The 18,037-nt window shown below is 37.0% G+C and overlaps 2 protein-coding genes across 4 annotated transcripts; both read left to right on the forward strand.

The window, feature by feature from the left end:
• Positions 1–715: 715 nt before the first annotated feature.
• LOC114723618 (coatomer subunit alpha-2-like) lies at positions 716–6,573 on the forward strand. Its single transcript, XM_028909820.1, has 4 exons — positions 716–1,266; positions 1,918–2,418; positions 2,782–5,819; positions 6,020–6,573. Exons 1-3 carry the CDS (start codon positions 1,059–1,061, stop codon positions 5,721–5,723), a joined length of 3,651 nt encoding a protein of 1,216 aa, XP_028765653.1. The 5' UTR covers positions 716–1,058; the 3' UTR covers positions 5,724–5,819; positions 6,020–6,573.
• A 2,633-nt stretch (positions 6,574–9,206) lies between these two features.
• LOC114723659 (coatomer subunit alpha-2) lies at positions 9,207–14,834 on the forward strand. 3 transcript variants are annotated; one of them, XM_028909878.1, is made up of 4 exons: positions 9,207–9,263; positions 9,739–9,978; positions 10,632–11,126; positions 11,431–14,834. In XM_028909878.1, exons 2-4 carry the CDS (start codon positions 9,771–9,773, stop codon positions 14,379–14,381), a joined length of 3,654 nt encoding a protein of 1,217 aa, XP_028765711.1. In that variant the 5' UTR covers positions 9,207–9,263; positions 9,739–9,770; the 3' UTR covers positions 14,382–14,834. The 3 variants fall into 3 exon arrangements, with proteins under 3 accessions (XP_028765711.1, XP_028765712.1, XP_028765710.1); XM_028909879.1 differs by having other exon boundaries at positions 9,258–9,359; XM_028909877.1 differs by lacking the exon at positions 9,207–9,263 and adding an exon at positions 9,273–9,435.
• The last annotated feature ends 3,203 nt before the right edge of the window (positions 14,835–18,037 follow it).

Below are 18,037 nucleotides of genomic sequence, written 5' to 3' on the forward strand. Positions count from 1 at the left end.
TATTTTGACCTAGTAAAACTGATAATGCATGCAATGTTATTTTTTCCAAAAAGTTTTACAAGCACAAAATGATTAAGAAAAACTGTGCATTGTGGTGTTTTCAATTTCTTTATATTAATTGATTGATTATTGAATGAATTCTTTGACTCAGGAAAGAGAAATTACAATCAGGTATTAAAAAAAATTTAATTATGCTAAAATTCATTGATAACCTTGAAGGGTTTGCAATAACAAGTTTTAAAATAAGAAATAACTTTACATAAAAAAATAACAACATATTTTTTATGCTAACTAGTAATTACTTGCAGTTGGAATTTCATGACAATTAAATTTTTTCTGGGGATTTTATACCCTAAAAAAAAAAAAGACCATTGCCTGCCTTTTTTTTTTGAGTAGGATGGTATCGTTGCCTCAGGTTATCCCAGCACAACCGGCCAGATTAATCCCAGGTGTACTTGCAGGTATCGAGCTCATGACATGGTAAGAAAGACGCCTTGCGTTTCTATTTACGACCAGTCGGACCCGACCGAGGCCCATTGCCTGCCATTTTATTTACATGTTAAGAGCGGTAGAATTGGAATATATCACGACCCTTAACGCGAAATCCATCGGCTAAAGTCAGCCTAATTCTGACAAACTTCAAGGCATTTTACTCCAAAACCCTCAGAAAATTACTTTTAATAATTCCTCTCATTCCCTCTCTTCCTCTCTCCCTCTAAAATTAGGACACGATCTATAAACACACTCAGATCTAGGAGGTGCCCGCAAATCCTCCTCCTTTTCATGATCCTCTGTTTTACTTTCGTCTCCTGTTGGAGTCTTCTCAAGCTGAAGGCTTTATAATCTGCTTTTGCCTTCAAATTATCGCGTAGTTTTGAAGTTTAATGTAGAGCTCTCTATCCGACGGCTTTGTTGTTTAACGTCGAATCAGTGGTTTGCGTTTCTTCTTAGAGTTCGATTTAGCTGGGTGGGGCTTTTGTGGTTTGCTGTATTCTTCAGGGTGTTTGATTGACTTGGGTACCGAGGGAACTGATCTTGGGACGACTTGATCCTTGAAGATGTTGACGAAGTTCGAGACCAAGAGTAATAGAGTAAAGGGACTGAGTTTCCACAGTAAGAGACCGTGGATCCTGGCAAGTCTTCACAGTGGTGTGATCCAGTTATGGGATTATCGCATGGGCACTCTCATTGACAGATTTGATGAGCACGATGGACCTGTACGAGGCGTCCACTTTCACAAATCTCAGCCGCTGTTTGTCTCTGGAGGTATTTTATTTACGTTTAATTCCTTTTTCCTTCGAAGTAGTTACTGCGAATCAGATAATTTAAACGTGTGAACATGCTCCTTTGATAATCTTGTTGATATTGGGGGGAAATTCGTGGGTCATATTATTTTGATTATTTGAAGACTTGTAGATCTAGCTTAGTTATTACTACTTGTTGCTCTTTTTAAGAAAAATCAAATATGTAAAATTTGAACTTTAATATACACTTCCAATTACTATGAGATCGAGGTTCAGGTCGAGATTACAATACTAGACCTAGTGTGCCGTTCGGGCGTGTATCTGATGACAAGGTTGAGATCGTTATCAATTTACTATATTTTTGTATGCGATATGCGCATATCAGAGCTTAATATAAAATACTTGTTATTTGACTTCTCTTGGTTTGGTTGGATCGCTTCATAAGAAATCTTCTTGATTGATTTGTCTCTTGGTATCTAAATTGTGAATAGTTTTAATTGTGTTTCACTATTAATGTTGATCCAGTTATTACTTAAATAAACTCAGAATATGGATGTTTCTCTGCTGGGAATGCTGTAGAATGAGAAATGTTTTTGATCGAGAAGAGTTAATCTCTTCTCATCAATCCCAATTTAATGATCATGGGAGTTTCTATCTGTTTTTCTTCTGGCAGGGGATGACTACAAGATAAAAGTTTGGAACTACAAGATGCATAGGTGTCTGTTCACTCTCTTGGGGCACCTGGATTATATACGTACTGTGCAGTTTCATCATGAGCTCCCATGGATAGTGAGTGCCAGTGATGATCAGACTATTCGTATTTGGAACTGGCAATCACGTAACTGTATATCTGTCTTGACTGGCCACAATCATTATGTAATGTGCGCATCTTTCCACCCTAAAGAGGACCTCGTTGTTTCTGCCTCATTGGATCAGACCGTTCGGGTTTGGGATATTAGTTCTCTTAAGAAAAGGTCTGCTTCTCCTTCTCCTTCAGATGACTTGTTGAGATTCAGTCAGATGAATACAGATCTTTTTGGTGGTATCGATGCTGTTGTCAAGTATGTTTTGGAAGGTCATGATAGAGGAGTCAATTGGGCTGCATTCCATCCCACGCTTCCTCTTATTGTCTCAGGAGCAGATGATAGGCAGGTTAAAATTTGGAGAATGAATGGTGAGCCTCAAAAAAGAAAATCTATGTAACTGCTCTTTTCTTTTCTCTCAGCTTTGCTATTGGATCTTTTACTGGATGCTTGTTCATAGTTGGCTTTTTTCTACTCTTGTCACCATTTTCTTAATTTATGATGAATATGTGGGTCTTGAGTCCCTTAAAAAGAGTGTTATAAGGATGTTGTTGGCTGAAGTTTTTGGGTGCAAGTAATCACATTCGCATTCTGTTTCTGTTTTTAACAATTATGTATATTGAGTAACTCCTTTATCTGTTTAATATGCCATTATTGTTGTTGTTGTTATCTTAGTAAATCATGCCATTATTATAAAACATGAGTAATAGAATAGCTTCTTATTTTGTTTACAGAGACAAAGGCTTGGGAAGTGGACACTTTAAGGGGACACATGAATAATGTATCATGTGTTATGTTCCATTTAAAACAAGACATAATCGTCTCCAATTCTGAAGACAAAAGTATTCGAGTGTGGGATGCAACAAAGAGGACTGGAATTCAAACTTTTCGACGGGAGCATGACCGTTTTTGGATTCTTGCTGCACACCCTGAGATGAATCTCTTGGCAGCTGGTCATGATAGTGGTATGATTGTCTTTAAACTGGAGAGAGAACGACCAGCCTTTGCAGTTAGTGGTGACTCTGTGCTCTATATTAAGGACCGGTTTTTGAGGCTTTATGAGTTTTCAACACAACGTGACACACAAGTGCTTTCAATTCGACGACCTGCTCTTAATCAAAGTCCAAAATTTCTTTCCTACAGTCCAACTGAAAATGCTGTCCTCCTTTGTTCAGATTTAGATGGGGGATCTTATGAGTTATATATCATATCCAAGGATGGCACTGGTAGGGGTGATATGCAAGATGCAAAGAAAGGAGTTGGAGGATCAGCTCTTTTTGTGGCTCGGAACAGGTTTGCTGTGCTTGACAGAAGTACCAACCAAGTTCTATTGAAGAATTTGAAAAATGAGCTCGTTAAAAGGAGTGCTCTCCCGATAGCCACAGATGCTATCTTCTATGCAGGAACAGGTAACTTATTATGCAGGGCAGAGGATAGGGTGGTTATATTTGATCTTCAGCAGAGGATAGTTCTCGGTGAACTTCAAACACCCTTTGTCAAGTATGTTGTTTGGTCTAATGATATGGAACGTGTTGCCTTGCTTGGCAAACATGCCATTGTCATTGCTAGCAAGAAGCTTGTGCATCAATGTACTCTGCATGAGACAATCCGTGTAAAAAGTGGAGGCTGGGATGACAATGGTGTTTTTATTTACACAACTTTAAATCACATCAAATACTGTCTTCCAAATGGAGATAGTGGCATAGTAAAAACTCTTGATGTCCCAATTTACATTACAAAGATTTCTGGAAATACAATCTTCTGCTTGGATCGAGATGGGAAAAGCAGGGCCATAGTTATTGATGCTACCGAGTATTTATTCAAACTTTCTCTGCTGAGGAAAAGGTATGATCTTGTTATGAATATGATAAGAAACTCACAACTCTGTGGGCAGGCTATGATTGCTTACCTACAACAGAAGGGTTTTCCTGAGGTTGCACTTCATTTTGTTAAGGATGAGAGAACTCGGTTCAATTTGGCTCTTGAGAGTGGGAACATTCAAATAGCAGTTGCATCAGCTACAGCAATTGATGAGAAAGATCACTGGTATCGGCTGGGAGTTGAGGCTCTTCGCCAGGGTAATGCTGGAATAGTGGAATATGCATACCAGAGGACCAAAAGTTTGGAGAGATTATCATTCCTTTATCTTATAACTGGAAACATGGAAAAACTTTCCAAAATGTTGAAAATTGCTGAAGTTAAGAATGATGTGATGGGTCAATTTCACGATGCCTTATATTTGGGAGATGTCAGTGAACGTGTTAAGATCTTGGAGAATGCAGGCCATCTGCCCCTTGCTTACATCACTGCATCAGTTCATGGGTTGAATGATGTTGCTGAACGTATTGCAGCTGAACTGGGGGATAATATTCCTTCTTTGCCTGCAGGAAAAGTACCAGCTCTCCTGATGCCCCCATCCCCTATTTTGTCTGCTGGTGATTGGCCTCTTCTTAGGGTTATGCGAGGCATATTTGATGGTGGGCTTGACAATGTTGGTCAGGATGGGATTGATGAAGAGGATGAAGCTGCTGATGGTGATTGGGGTGAGAGGCTAGACGTGGGTGATGAAGATGGCTTGCAAAATGGGGATGTGACGAGCATTCTGGAGGAGGATGGAGATGCAGCTGAAGAAAAAGAAGAAGGAGGATGGGATCTTGAAGATCTTGAACTTCCTCCCGAATTAGATACCCCCAAGACTGCTGCAAACACCCTTTCCACAGTGTTTGTTGCTCCAACATTTGGCATGCCAGTGAACCAGATATGGATCCAGAAATCGTCTCTTGCAGCTGAACAGGCTGCTGCTGGCAACTTTGACACTGCGATGCGGTTGCTTAACAGGCAACTTGGCATTAAAAATTTTGCTCCTTTAAAATCTCTGTTTCTTGATCTTCATACTGGCAGCCATTCGTATATGCATGCATTTCCGTCAGTTCCAGTGGTTTCACTGGCAGTAGAGAGAGGATGGAGCGAGTCTGCTAGCCCAAATGTGAGGGGTCCACCAGCCCTCGTGTTCAGTTTCTCTCAATTGGAAGAGAAGCTTAAAGCTGGTTATAGGGCAACAACTTCTGGGAAATTCACTGAGGCTCTTCGGCATTTCACCGGCATTCTTCACACAATACCTGTTATTGTCGTTGAGTCAAGAAGGGAAGTTGATGAAGTGAAGGAGTTAGTTATTATTGTTAAAGAATATGTCTTGGGTCTGCAAATGGAGCTGAAGAGAAGGGAAATGAAAGATAATCCAGTACGCCAGCAAGAGCTTGCAGCATATTTCACTCACTGCAACCTTCAACTGCCTCACCTGAGGCTTGCCTTGCTAAATGCGATGACTGTCTGCTACAAGGCAAGGAACCTTGCTACTGCTGCTAATTTTGCCAGGAGGCTACTTGAGACCAATCCCACCATTGAAAACCAAGCTAAGACTGCTAGGCAAGTACTGGGAGCTGCAGAAAGGAATATGACAGATGCCACTGAATTGAACTATGATTTTCGTAACCCATTTGTGATCTGTGGTGCAACCTATGTGCCAATTTATCGAGGACAGAAGGATGTCTCTTGCCCATATTGCAGTTCCCGGTTTGTGCCCAGTCAGGAGGGACAGCTATGTACTGTCTGTGATCTTGCAGTTGTAGGTGCAGATGCTTCTGGTTTACTATGTTCTCCTTCACAGATGCGGTGATTAAAGTAGTGGACAAGGGCCACATGTCAACCACAGTTTCAGGTCACTATTTAGAATGAATGAGATTGTTTGATCCCCGACTCTTAGCATATAAAGGTAACTGATAGCAATGGCAAAACAAGTTCCCCGTGGCATGTTCATCTCCTTTTTGTGTCCATCTTCTTACTTTTATTTAGTTGATAATGGTTTTTAATATAATGAGGCAATAAGCACATTTCGGGAATTCAATCTTTGGCTATTTTTATTAGTTCAAAGACAAGAATGCTCATTTTTTTTCCCTAAATGTTTTCTTATAGGGAGGCAAACTTGTGAATGCTAGCAGATGCCGTTGGGCAATGTTTCCTATTTTTCGACAAATCAATGTTTCAATTGATTGGCTGTGAAAGAAGTACTTTGGTTTGAGTAGTAAGCTAAGTGTTATTGATGGCAGTTTCTCAGAACTCATTTCCCATTGCAATGCTAGTTTCAGCGGCTGAAACTAGCATTGCAATTTGCTGGTGGGTCTTGACTGAAAAAGAGGGCCCCAAAACAAAGGAAGTAGGGCAGGAAAATCGTTGGCTGAAACCAGCATTGCAATTTGCTGGTGGGTCTTGACCAAAAAAGAGGGCCCCAAAAGAAGGAAGTAGGGAGGGAAAATCTTTGTAGGTTGTCCGCTTCAAAAATTGGGAGCGAGTTTCCGATGGGGTTTATGAAGCAATTACTCGGAGTTCCTATGTTGGATTTGGCATATTAGCTTGAAATAAATTTGGTTGTTGCTTAAAGCTGAGGTGCCGATGGTTAAATTGACCAACGACTGCTGTGAGCAATTGTAGTTTTTACTATTGGTGAGAAAACTGGATCAAATTTGGTTGAAAAACCAAAAAAGAAATAAAACTGTGTCTGAACTGGTCTATTCAAAAAAGAAAACCGATCAAACATGGGAAAATTAGTCAGATTATCAATTCAATCGGTTGAAGCTTTTCTTTTTCAATTCTATAGGTACTATAAAATAGCATCCTTTTGACATAAATTATTTTTCTTCCTACGTTTTAATGATATATAACCATTATTTATTAAAAAATATGAAAGAAGTAATATTTCCCTGAAAAATTATACCAATAAGGGCATGCCCGTACATAAAACAATAATCGATCTGCAAGATATGACATGAAATCTAAATGTTAAACTTTCTACCTGGTACTTTAGCATACTTTTATAGTTATTACTTTTTTTTAATGATTATTAATTATTATACATTAATTTAATTAAATTTTATGACGGTAGATTATTGATCGATTGTTTTGAGTTCAAATATGGGATTATGATTGAGTTTTAACTTATTGTTAGATTCTAATAAAGTAAATAATTTATAAAATTAGCAATAGTGTTCTTATTTCTTTCCTGATATAAGAAATAAAAAAAATTATTAAGTCCAATTAATCACGTAGGACAACTGAGGCCTCATTTGGTATAACTCAAACTTTTAAAATTATTATAAATATTTTTTATATAAATTAAGATAAAACTCTTCTCAAAAACTTATAATATATTTTATAAATCATAATTAAAAAATTATTTATAAACTATTCTATCAGCATTTATTTTCATGATGGTTGAATGGATTTATTAATTCAGTCTTTCATTTCGCTGACAGAGGCCACTGCATTGTCAGTCATTTCAGTTATATTTAATATCATTTTCATTCGGTTCAGGTAGAAACCACAAACCAGAAACGAATTAAAATGAGAAGTGAGTAATCCAAACAAACCCCCCCCCCCCCCCCCCCCAAAAAAAAAAAAACCCAGAGAAGGGAGCTGGTGACCGAAAAATAAAACAGAGAGAGAAGGGAGCTAGTGGCCAAAAAAAAACGAGAAGGGAGATTGCCTACTTTTAATAAGACCAGATGTAACGGAGTTGGATTTTAATTTCACTTATCAAAAAAAGTTCGAGATATATTTTTCTTTTGGATGCGTGTGTGCGTTTTATATTTTGTTTAATCATGTTGGGGGATTGACTAACAATGTTAAAAAATTATTCAATTGTTACATTTTCTTGCAATAAGGTTTGTTTAAAAGTTTGTATATCTATTATATCTATTGTAAATCTGGTAACTACAGTGCCTTTTTTTTTTTGAAAAAAAGAAATCATTACCCTCAATCTTTTTTAATTTTTATTTTAATCTAAAATATAATATCTCAATCTATTTTGTTTTCATATTTTTTTCTTTTTTTTCAAGATAATTCCTGTAATAATAATAGTTTTGACCAATATACTTTATTAGTAGGGATATTTTAAGAAAAATAATACTTATTTATTACAAATAACTAACTTAACTAATTTTAGTAATCTACTCAATTAATCAAATAACTTTTATATTAAAACAAGAGATGGTGTTTTTTAAATTTTATACGTCAAAAGAAAATGGGAGGGTCGTACTGAAAAAATGATGGTCACAGTGAAAAAATAGGTTGTAAATGTGAGATCTCCCAAAAGAAGGGCACGAGATTTATAATAAAATTAGAAATATAAATGTAATTCACATAAGTTTTAAAAACATAGGCATGCAACCCGGTGAGAAATTTTTGTGGTCTGGATCTTTAATTTAAACATAATAACATTCTAAATAAAATAATTTGTTACTTGTATTTATATATGATATGTATTTTTAATATGTACATGATCATGAATTCTAGACTTGAACGCATGGTTGTCTATATTTTTATCGACGTAATAAATTTTGGGATAAAATATGCTATTTCAGTTCAGAGATAACAAATTATAAAATAGAACAAGTTGTTATCTAAATTCTATGATATCGTTTTAACATATTTTTATTTATTTTTGAATTAGCTTTTGATTTTTAAATAATTTAAAGACTCACAGGATAATAAATTTTAAAATAAAATATATCATTTATAATTTTAATGTGCAAAGTGCCTTTAATTTTCCTTTTCTTTTTGCTTTTTTTATTATGGAGGAACAAACTTAGTAATAAGCGAAAGGACAATTTGTGGAGTTGATGCCATTAAGTGACAGCATTATTATTATTTTCTTATTTTGTTTAATCAAAACAAGAAGCTAATTTCATTTTCCGTAGTGTCCCAAATTTTTTTTCTTGGCTTGCTTCTGTATTCATCCGGCTTTCTTCCTTTTTCGCGGTAGGGTAATTTGACTTCATTAATTTCTTTCCTCTGCTTTTTCAATCATACATATCATCCCTTTTTTTTTTTTTTTGGGGATCGAATCACACACATCATTCTTAAACGGAAGCTAAATATGAGCAACCGCGAAAAGAACCCGGGAAAAACATGACATTGTATTTTCTATTCACCCCTCATCGTCCCACACGTCACAGTAAAATGAAAACAAAAAACAAAAAAAAAAGAAAGAATAAGAATACGACAGGTTGAAGTGGAACTATGCAAATAAAAAAGCGTTTCGAAATTTCCATGTGTGCAGTTCTTGACAAAATTTCAATCTCTCTTCCTCCCCTGCCTTCCCATTCTCCGCTGAAACTAACAGACACTACACAAGCCAGACCCAGATCTCATCGCCAGAGGGGTCTGAAAATCCGTCTCTTCTCTCCACTTTCGATCCAATTCTCCTCTTTTTGATGATCTCTGTAACTTCTATCTTTGTATGTGCATGTTAATGCGGGTCTGTTCGTGAACTTGGTCATAGATGCGTTGAGTTGTTTGTTGAACGTGATTTTTTCACGACAATTAGATCTGAGGTAAATTCTCTTCGTTGTCATATGAACATTGGAATTGAAATCAATTGGGAGATTCCATGCGGTGGTTTTCCTCCCTCCCCTGTCTAATTAAATGGTACATGTGGGAAAATGCTGGTCGATTTTGATTCTTATATTGGAAATTTTATATCCCCTGACTTCATTTGGCTTCATAGAGTTCTTGTTGTAATTCAACATAAACGTTGTTGATGATTTTACGTGGGAATTGCGTTTGCGGTTGGAATTCAGCTTGATCTGGATTTGATCCTGATGGAATGGGAATTCTAATGCAATTGGATTGTGCAGAGACTGTGCTTGTGATACGGTGATTGAGGAAGATGTTGACGAAGTTCGAGACCAAAAGTAACAGAGTGAAGGGGCTTAGTTTCCACAGCAAGAGACCGTGGATCCTTGCGAGTCTTCATAGTGGCGTGATCCAGCTATGGGACTACCGAATGGGCACCCTGATTGACAGATTCGATGAGCATGATGGGCCTGTTCGAGGTGTTCATTTCCACAAATCTCAGCCTCTCTTTGTTTCTGGAGGTAACCGTATTAACACTGTTTTACAGTGCTTTCTGTATGTTTGATGACTATCTTCGCTGACTGCTTAGTATCTGATCCACTGATTCTTAATCTGAGTGATTATCAGATCAAGAATAAATAGTTGTCTCCTTACTTTCCCTTTCTTCCTTTGTATATCTATGTTGAGCTGCATAAAAGGAGAATGTAGGTTTTGAAAAATTACGTATAAGATGCCTTATATTTATGTTTTCTCCATGGAATAATTTGCCTTGTCAATTTGACTTTTGCTGCCCCATCTTATTCCGTTGCACTCTTCCTTTGTCGTATACTTGCCCCAGGATGGTGTAACAGCCTAACAGGTAATACCAAGAGGAATAAGGAGACGGAATGAGCTTTATAGAGTGCCAAGATTTATTTGAGCCGTCTTTAACGCATGGGATATACTTGGACCATAATTGAACTCTCTGGATTGGAAACTATGTAACTAATATAATATAAGCTTAGACAAAACATTTAGACGTTACATGTTGTCCTGATGTTTGAATTTTTGTCCTTTTTTTTTTTTTGGTTTTTTCGGTCGCTTGGGATGGGGGAGATTTTCATTTCTTACTGGATGCATGTGGCAAGGAGGGATTTCACTCCTCAATGATTTTTATTATTTTTCCTGTGAACAGGGGATGATTACAAGATTAAGGTTTGGAACTACAAGTTGCACAGATGTTTGTTTACTCTTTTAGGACACCTTGATTATATTCGTACAGTGCAATTTCATCACGAAAACCCATGGATTGTGAGTGCTAGTGATGACCAGACCATTCGCATTTGGAACTGGCAGTCACGCACTTGTATTTCTGTTTTAACTGGCCACAACCATTACGTTATGTGTGCTATGTTCCACCCAAAAGAGGATCTTGTTGTGTCAGCCTCCTTGGATCAGACTGTTCGTGTATGGGATATTGGTGCTCTCAAGAGGAAGTCTGGATCTCCTGCAGATGACATACTGCGACTGAGTCAAATGAACACGGATCTCTTTGGTGGCGTTGACGCGGTTGTTAAGTATGTCTTGGAAGGTCATGATCGTGGTGTCAATTGGGCTTCATTTCATCCCACACTGCCTCTCATTGTCTCGGGAGCCGATGACCGTCAAGTCAAACTCTGGAGGATGAATGGTAGGTATAGAACTTAGTTATATACATTATGCAGTCCTGAATAATAACTAATTGGAGACATATATGGTTTTCCATTTCTTATTATAAATATTGAGCAGGCTACATTTTTACCCAGCGATTGACGCTATTTTGAGTATTTCGATTAGTTTTGAGGAAATTGCATGTGTTTGTTGGCATGAAATTACAGGTCCAACGCCATTATTGCATGAATTAAAATTTACAAGCTTTGTATTACGATAAAAGGTGTAGTAGTTAAAAACTCTGAAGTAGCGCTTTTCTATGTTATTCTTTTTTTCCCCCCCAGATACTAAAGCATGGGAAGTTGACACGTTGAGAGGGCACATGAATAATGTTTCATGCGTTATGTTTCATGCCAAACATGATATCATTGTGTCAAATTCTGAGGATAAAAGCATTCGGGTATGGGATGCAACAAAGCGGACTGGAATTCAGACATTCCGCCGAGAGCATGACCGATTTTGGATTCTTGCAGCACACCCTGAAATGAATCTGTTGGCAGCTGGTCATGACAGTGGCATGATTGTCTTTAAGCTGGAGAGAGAAAGGCCAGCTTTTGCAGTTAGTGGTGACTCTCTGTTCTTCACAAAAGACAGGTTTTTACGTTTTCATGAATTTTCAACACATAGAGAGACACAAGTACTCCCAATTCGACGACCTGGTTCTTTAAACCTCAATCAAAGCCCAAAGACCCTTTCTTATAGCCCAACAGAAAATGCAGTTCTTCTGTGTTCGGATGTTGATGGTGGATCTTATGAATTATACTGTATATCCAAGGACAGTTTGGGCAGGGGTGATATGCAAGAAGCAAGGAGAGGACTAGGAGGATCAGCAGTCTTTGTGGCTCGAAACAGATTTGCTGTGCTTGACAAAAGCAGCAACCAAGTCCTAGTAAAGAGTTTGAAGAATGAGCTCGTTAAAAAAAGTGCCCTCCCAATTCCCACCGATGCTATTTTCTATGCAGGAACAGGGAACTTGCTGTGTAGGTCAGAGGACAGAGTTGTTATATTTGATCTTCAGCAGAGGATTATTGTTGGTGATCTTCAAACCCCTTTTATTAAGTATGTCGTCTGGTCTAATGATATGGAAAACGTTGCCTTACTCAGCAAACATGCCATTATTATTGCAAGCAAGAAGCTAGTGCACCAGTGCACGCTCCATGAAACAATTCGTGTAAAAAGTGGAGGCTGGGATGACAATGGTGTATTTATTTACACAACATTAAATCACATCAAATACTGTCTTCCTAACGGTGATAATGGAATAATTAAAACACTTGATGTCCCCATTTATATTGCGAAGGTTACTGGAAACACAATATTCTGCTTGGATCGGGATGGTAAATGCAAATCTGTTGTCATTGATGCGACTGAATATAGTTTTAAACTCTCTCTGTTAAAGAAAAGATATGACCTTGTCATGAGTGTGATAAGGAATTCACAGCTTTGTGGGCAGGCTATGATTGCTTATCTACAACAGAAAGGATTTCCTGAGGTTGCCCTCCATTTTGTGCAAGATGAGAGAACTCGGTTTAATTTGGCTTTAGAGAGTGGGAACATTCAGACTGCTGTTGCATCAGCTACAGCAATTGATGAGAAAGATCATTGGTATCGTTTGGGGGTTGGGGCACTTCGTCAAGGAAATGCTGGTATAGTAGAGTATGCGTATCAGAGGACTAAAAATTTTGAAAGACTGTCTTTCCTTTATCTCATCACTGGTAACATGGACAAACTTTCGAAGATGTTGAAAATCGCTGAAGTTAAAAATGATGTGATGGGTCAATTTCACAATGCCTTGTATCTGGGTGATGTCCACGAGCGCGTTAAGATTTTGGAATCGGTGGGTCATTTGCCTCTTGCCTATGTGACTGCATCAGTCCATGGGCTACATGATGTAGCTGAACGTATTGCAACTGAACTGGGGGAGAATGTCCCACCTCTGCCTGACCGAAAGACGCCATCCCTTTTGATGTCACCATCGCCTGTCATGTGTGGTGGTGATTGGCCCCTTCTAAGGGTCATGCGAGGCATTTTTGAAGGGGGCCTTGACAATATTGGTCAGGCTTCTGCTGACGAAGAGTATGAGGCTGCTGATGGGGATTGGGGTGAGGAGCTTGACATGGTTGATGTGGATGGTTTACAAAACGGAGATGTTTCTGCAATTTTGGAGGATGGAGAAGTGCGTGAAGATAATGATGAAGAGGGTGGATGGGAGATGGAAGATTTGGAGCTGCCTCCGGAAGCTGACACTCCAAAAGCTTCCTCCGGTATGCGATCTTCAGTTTTTGTTGCCCCACAATCTGGCATGCCGGTAAGCCAGATATGGATACAGAGGTCATCTCTTGCGGCTGATCACGCTGCTGGTGGCAATTTTGAAACTGCAATGAGGCTGCTGAACCGACAACTTGGGATTAAAAATTTTGCCCCCTTGAGACCCATGTTTCTCGATCTTTATAGCAGCAGTCATTCCTATCTGCTTGCATTTTCATCTGCTCCAATTATAACACTTGCAGTTGAAAGAGGTTGGACTGAGTCATCTAGTCCAAATGTAAGAGGCCCACCTGCTCTTTCTTTCAAATTGTCCCAATTGGATGAAAAACTCAAAGCTGGTTATAAGTTAACAACGGCCGGGAAATTCACTGAATCTCTACGGACATTTATTAATATCCTTCATACAATTCCTTTGATCGTTGTTGAGTCGAGGAGAGACGTGGATGATGTGAAGGAGCTGATTATCATTGTCAAAGAGTATGTTTTGGGTCTGAAGATAGAGCTGAAGAGGAGGGAAATTAAGGACGACCCAGCGCGTCAGCAGGAACTTGCAGCATATTTCACCCATTGCAACCTTCAGACCCCTCACTTGAGGCTGGCTTTGCTGAATGCAATGTCTGTCTGCTACAAGGCAAAGAACCTTGCCACAGCTGCTAACTTTGCCAGGAGGCTACTTGAGACCAATCCTACTATTGAAAACCAAGCTAAGACTGCTAGGCAAGTACTGGCAGCTGCAGAAAGGAATATGACTGATGCCACACACTTGAACTATGATTTCCGAAACCCATTTGTCACTTGTGGTGCAACCTATGTACCAATTTATCGAGGACAGAAGGACATCTCCTGCCCATATTGCATGTCCCGTTTTGTGCCAAGCCAGGAGGGGCGGCTTTGTGCCGTGTGTGATCTCGCGGTGATTGGTGCAGACGCTTCTGGATTACTCTGTTCACCTTCCCAAGCGAGGTGATTGCTCTGTCGGTGTATAGGAGCATTTTTCAACTCATTACTGTTCAGTTTTCTGCAGAAGATACAAGCCCATTGGTCAACTAATATTTCCTCGTAGAGATTAGGTATAGTCCGGAAGAATACTGTTTGAGTGAATTTCTTTATTTTGTCTTTTAAAAAACAAAAAATACTTTTCTCCTTTTACTTCCCCTTTCTATTGAATTGAAATTTTTTTTCCTCATTGTAATAAAACTGTCATACTTTGGGTGGGGTTAGTTTTCCGTACAGAAAGGAGTGAAGGGCCGCAATTAGATCAGACGATGGGTTCTGGGGTACCAAACTTGCTTGAGTTGCGGTTCTTGCAGAATTATTCGGCACATTACATTTCATTTGTGTTTAATTTAGTTGAGATTTCATTCATTTAGTTGTAAGACAGTGCTGCTTCTGTCATAGTTAAATAACTCCCTATTCTTTATTTGATTCAGTGCCACTTCATTGATCATCAGTGCTCTATGATTAGTAATGAATTGTAATCTGTCTTTAACCTTAGCCTTTTTTTTTTTTTAACTGTAGATGATTATTGGTTGCCCTTAATTCACTGTGTTATACTCCCTCTGCTCCTAAATATAAAATCTATTTTATAGTGCAATTTATACTATAAAACAAGTTTTATGTTTAGGACCGGGGAGTATATATTACACACAATCATTCATCACTAGATCTGACTTAATGTCAGGATTTGAATTTTATTTTACTTAGAAACTTGTCGGACTTCTCGAGTTTTACCTTCGTGTTGAAATTTCAGAATTCTAACACGTCCATCTTGGATTCGTTAGAAGCCAGCGAACTGATACTGCCATATTGCAAGTAGCTCTTAATGGTGTCGCGGTTCAATATGATATGTGTGTAGCAGATCGGAAATCAGAAGTGGCTTAATTCTCTTGCTTTGAAGCCTTCCACCGAGGCCTCTTTCCATGGATGACGATGTCTGAATAAATTAAACATGGGTTACAGTGCAAATTTGTTTTAACGGTGAATGTTAAATTTCTTTAATGATATGGGATAATATTGCTACAATTTTAAATTTTCAGACAAATTTTCTCCTAAAAAACTTTCAAATATCTAAAACTCCTGAGTGTAAATTTTCAAAACAAATTTGTACCCTCACTTATTAAACATTAGCAGACTGCGTCGCCACCATTATCAAAATTCCATCTACATGATCAACCTTTTTTTTTTTACCTGTTCATGTGATTCCGTCCTTGACATGTCTTTTTTAAGTGTAACTGCCAATACTTTTTGTCATAATTTCATATCAACCTTTAAATTTGTAACGACAAAAATTGTTCTGTGAATTTTGTTGACTGAGATCTAATATAATTGCCCATGTGTAAGGTAAAAATGGTTTATTTTCAACGACAACTTCACTAATTTAATATTATATGTGTGTGTGTGTGTGTGTTGTCATGTCTTACAAGTTAGTATTTTGTTTCTGTAATCAAATACATCGTAATTGCTTTAGAAAATCAGGATACAATAATGTGCAAGGAGAGAGCAAATAATTTTGAACCCCGACTTGTTAGGAAATGTATGTTTTTGGTCTCTTTTAAATAAGTATAGGATACGAAACAAAAATAATTAATTGTTAATTTCTGAAAATAATATTTTGATCTAATAAAAGTTATGAAATTCAGCCAAACTAAAGTCCAAATTTTTTCATCCCAAAACAAACAGCACTTATTAGTCTAAAATCACGTTATTGCGATGAGACATGTATTTGCTCAAAGAGAAAAAGAAGGTAGGGAAGCACTATCTTTGTCAAGTCGGTATTGGTTTTTGTGGCCACAAGTTAAAAAATGTTAGTGTTGTAGCATCAAACGACACAAGACATCTGCAATTTATAAAACCATGCGTACAATCAGAGCATGTAATTTATTATAATAAGAAAGTCAATTTATGCTGCATGCAAAGTGTTTGTTTATTCGAAGTGCAGACAACACGGTTGAAGCATCTTTCAATTTCTTGTCCTCATCACTTCATTTACCCTCCATTATAAAATATGCTTCAGAACACTATAATACTAATTTGGTCACATCGCCCTTGAAATAGAAGAGGAACAAATAACATGTATATGTCTACTTGTTTGTCTTTTTCTCCCCTTAATTATATACTACCTCCTGTGTTTAATATTAGAATTAGTTGACTAATTTGAATAGATTAATAAAGTTTGTTAAATTAGTTATTTATAATAAATAAGTGTTATCTTTATTAAAATATCCTCACTAATCATGTGTATTAATTTGGTCACGTCTCCCTTAAAATTAATAGAATAGGAACAAATAACATGTGTCTACCTACTCATTTATTTTTTTTTCCCCTTAACTATATACTACATTTGATCCTTATTATTAGAGTTAGTTGACTAATTTGAGTAGATTAGTTTTATTTATAATAAATATGGTGTTATCTTTCTTAAAATACCCTTACTAATTATGTGTATTGGTTAGAACTATTATTTGCTAAAATTTTTAACATGTGCAATTATTGTAAAAACTACTTTGAAAAAATAAATAAATATGAGAGATAAAGTAGATTGAGCTATTTTAGGACTAAATTGAATGTCAAAATAGTTTTTATATTAAGTAGCAAACATAATATATTTTTACAACACCCCCTCGTGATTAACTCTAATACTCTATAATCTCCAGTTTGTCCTTTAATGTAATGACGTACCCACAAAAAATACACCCACTATAATTTCGCCCAAAAAAGATCGAATTGATCTTTGGATCAAGTGCGTGCGGATAGTTTAAATACTTATTATTCAACATCAAAGAGAAAATCAAAGGGTTTAAAAGACAGTCACATGAAATCTTAGAGGATATTTTTACATTCTTTCATTATATTTAGAATAAAATATATATTTAGTCCTTTAACTTTACAAAGAATTTTAATTTAATTCATTAACTTTAAAAAATATGCCTTTAGTCCTTTGACCTTAAAACTATCAACAAAAAATAATAACATTGAGATCCTAAATATTGATAAAAATGCTCAAATGCTAAGATATTAAGTTTATTTTTCAAAACAACTATGATTGTTATAAAAAAATCATCATTTAAGTATAATAATTTTAGGATTAAAGGATCAAATGTATTCTTTTTAAAGTTAAGGAACCAAATCAAAACCTTATATAAAGTTAGAAGACTAAATATATACATTAGCCTTGTAGCCTTATATTTATGTATAAATGACCACTTCCAAATAAACGGAAAGACTCTACTTACTATGAGCATGAAAGTGTATAAAAGCCATCTTGATATGTGAAAAAACACAAAATTTAAGTGGCAATTGAAGTAAAATATCGCTGCGCACACACACACACAGTTTCTCCCTATATACCTAGTAGACTTGTGCTATCTCCTTTGTAAGTTCTTATACTACTAATGATGTTTTGCACACAATAGATGTGGTTCTACACACATCAACGACTGTCAAAATTTCAAATCAAGAGTTGTATAGATCATAGGCTAAATTCTTCAATTCAAGTTACTCTATATGCCACAATCTTAAATCAACATACTGGTCACACACACACGCACGCGCACACACAAATCGGGCTTTGATTCGTATATATGATTCAAACTAGAATTGATTCTGAATAGCTTGCCATGGCGT

This window comes from Neltuma alba, unplaced genomic scaffold, assembly GCF_004799145.2.
Source record: "Neltuma alba isolate B1F8T4 unplaced genomic scaffold, ASM479914v2 tig00012148_pilon, whole genome shotgun sequence".
In the NCBI taxonomy this organism is placed as follows: Eukaryota; Viridiplantae; Streptophyta; class Magnoliopsida; order Fabales; family Fabaceae; genus Neltuma; species Neltuma alba.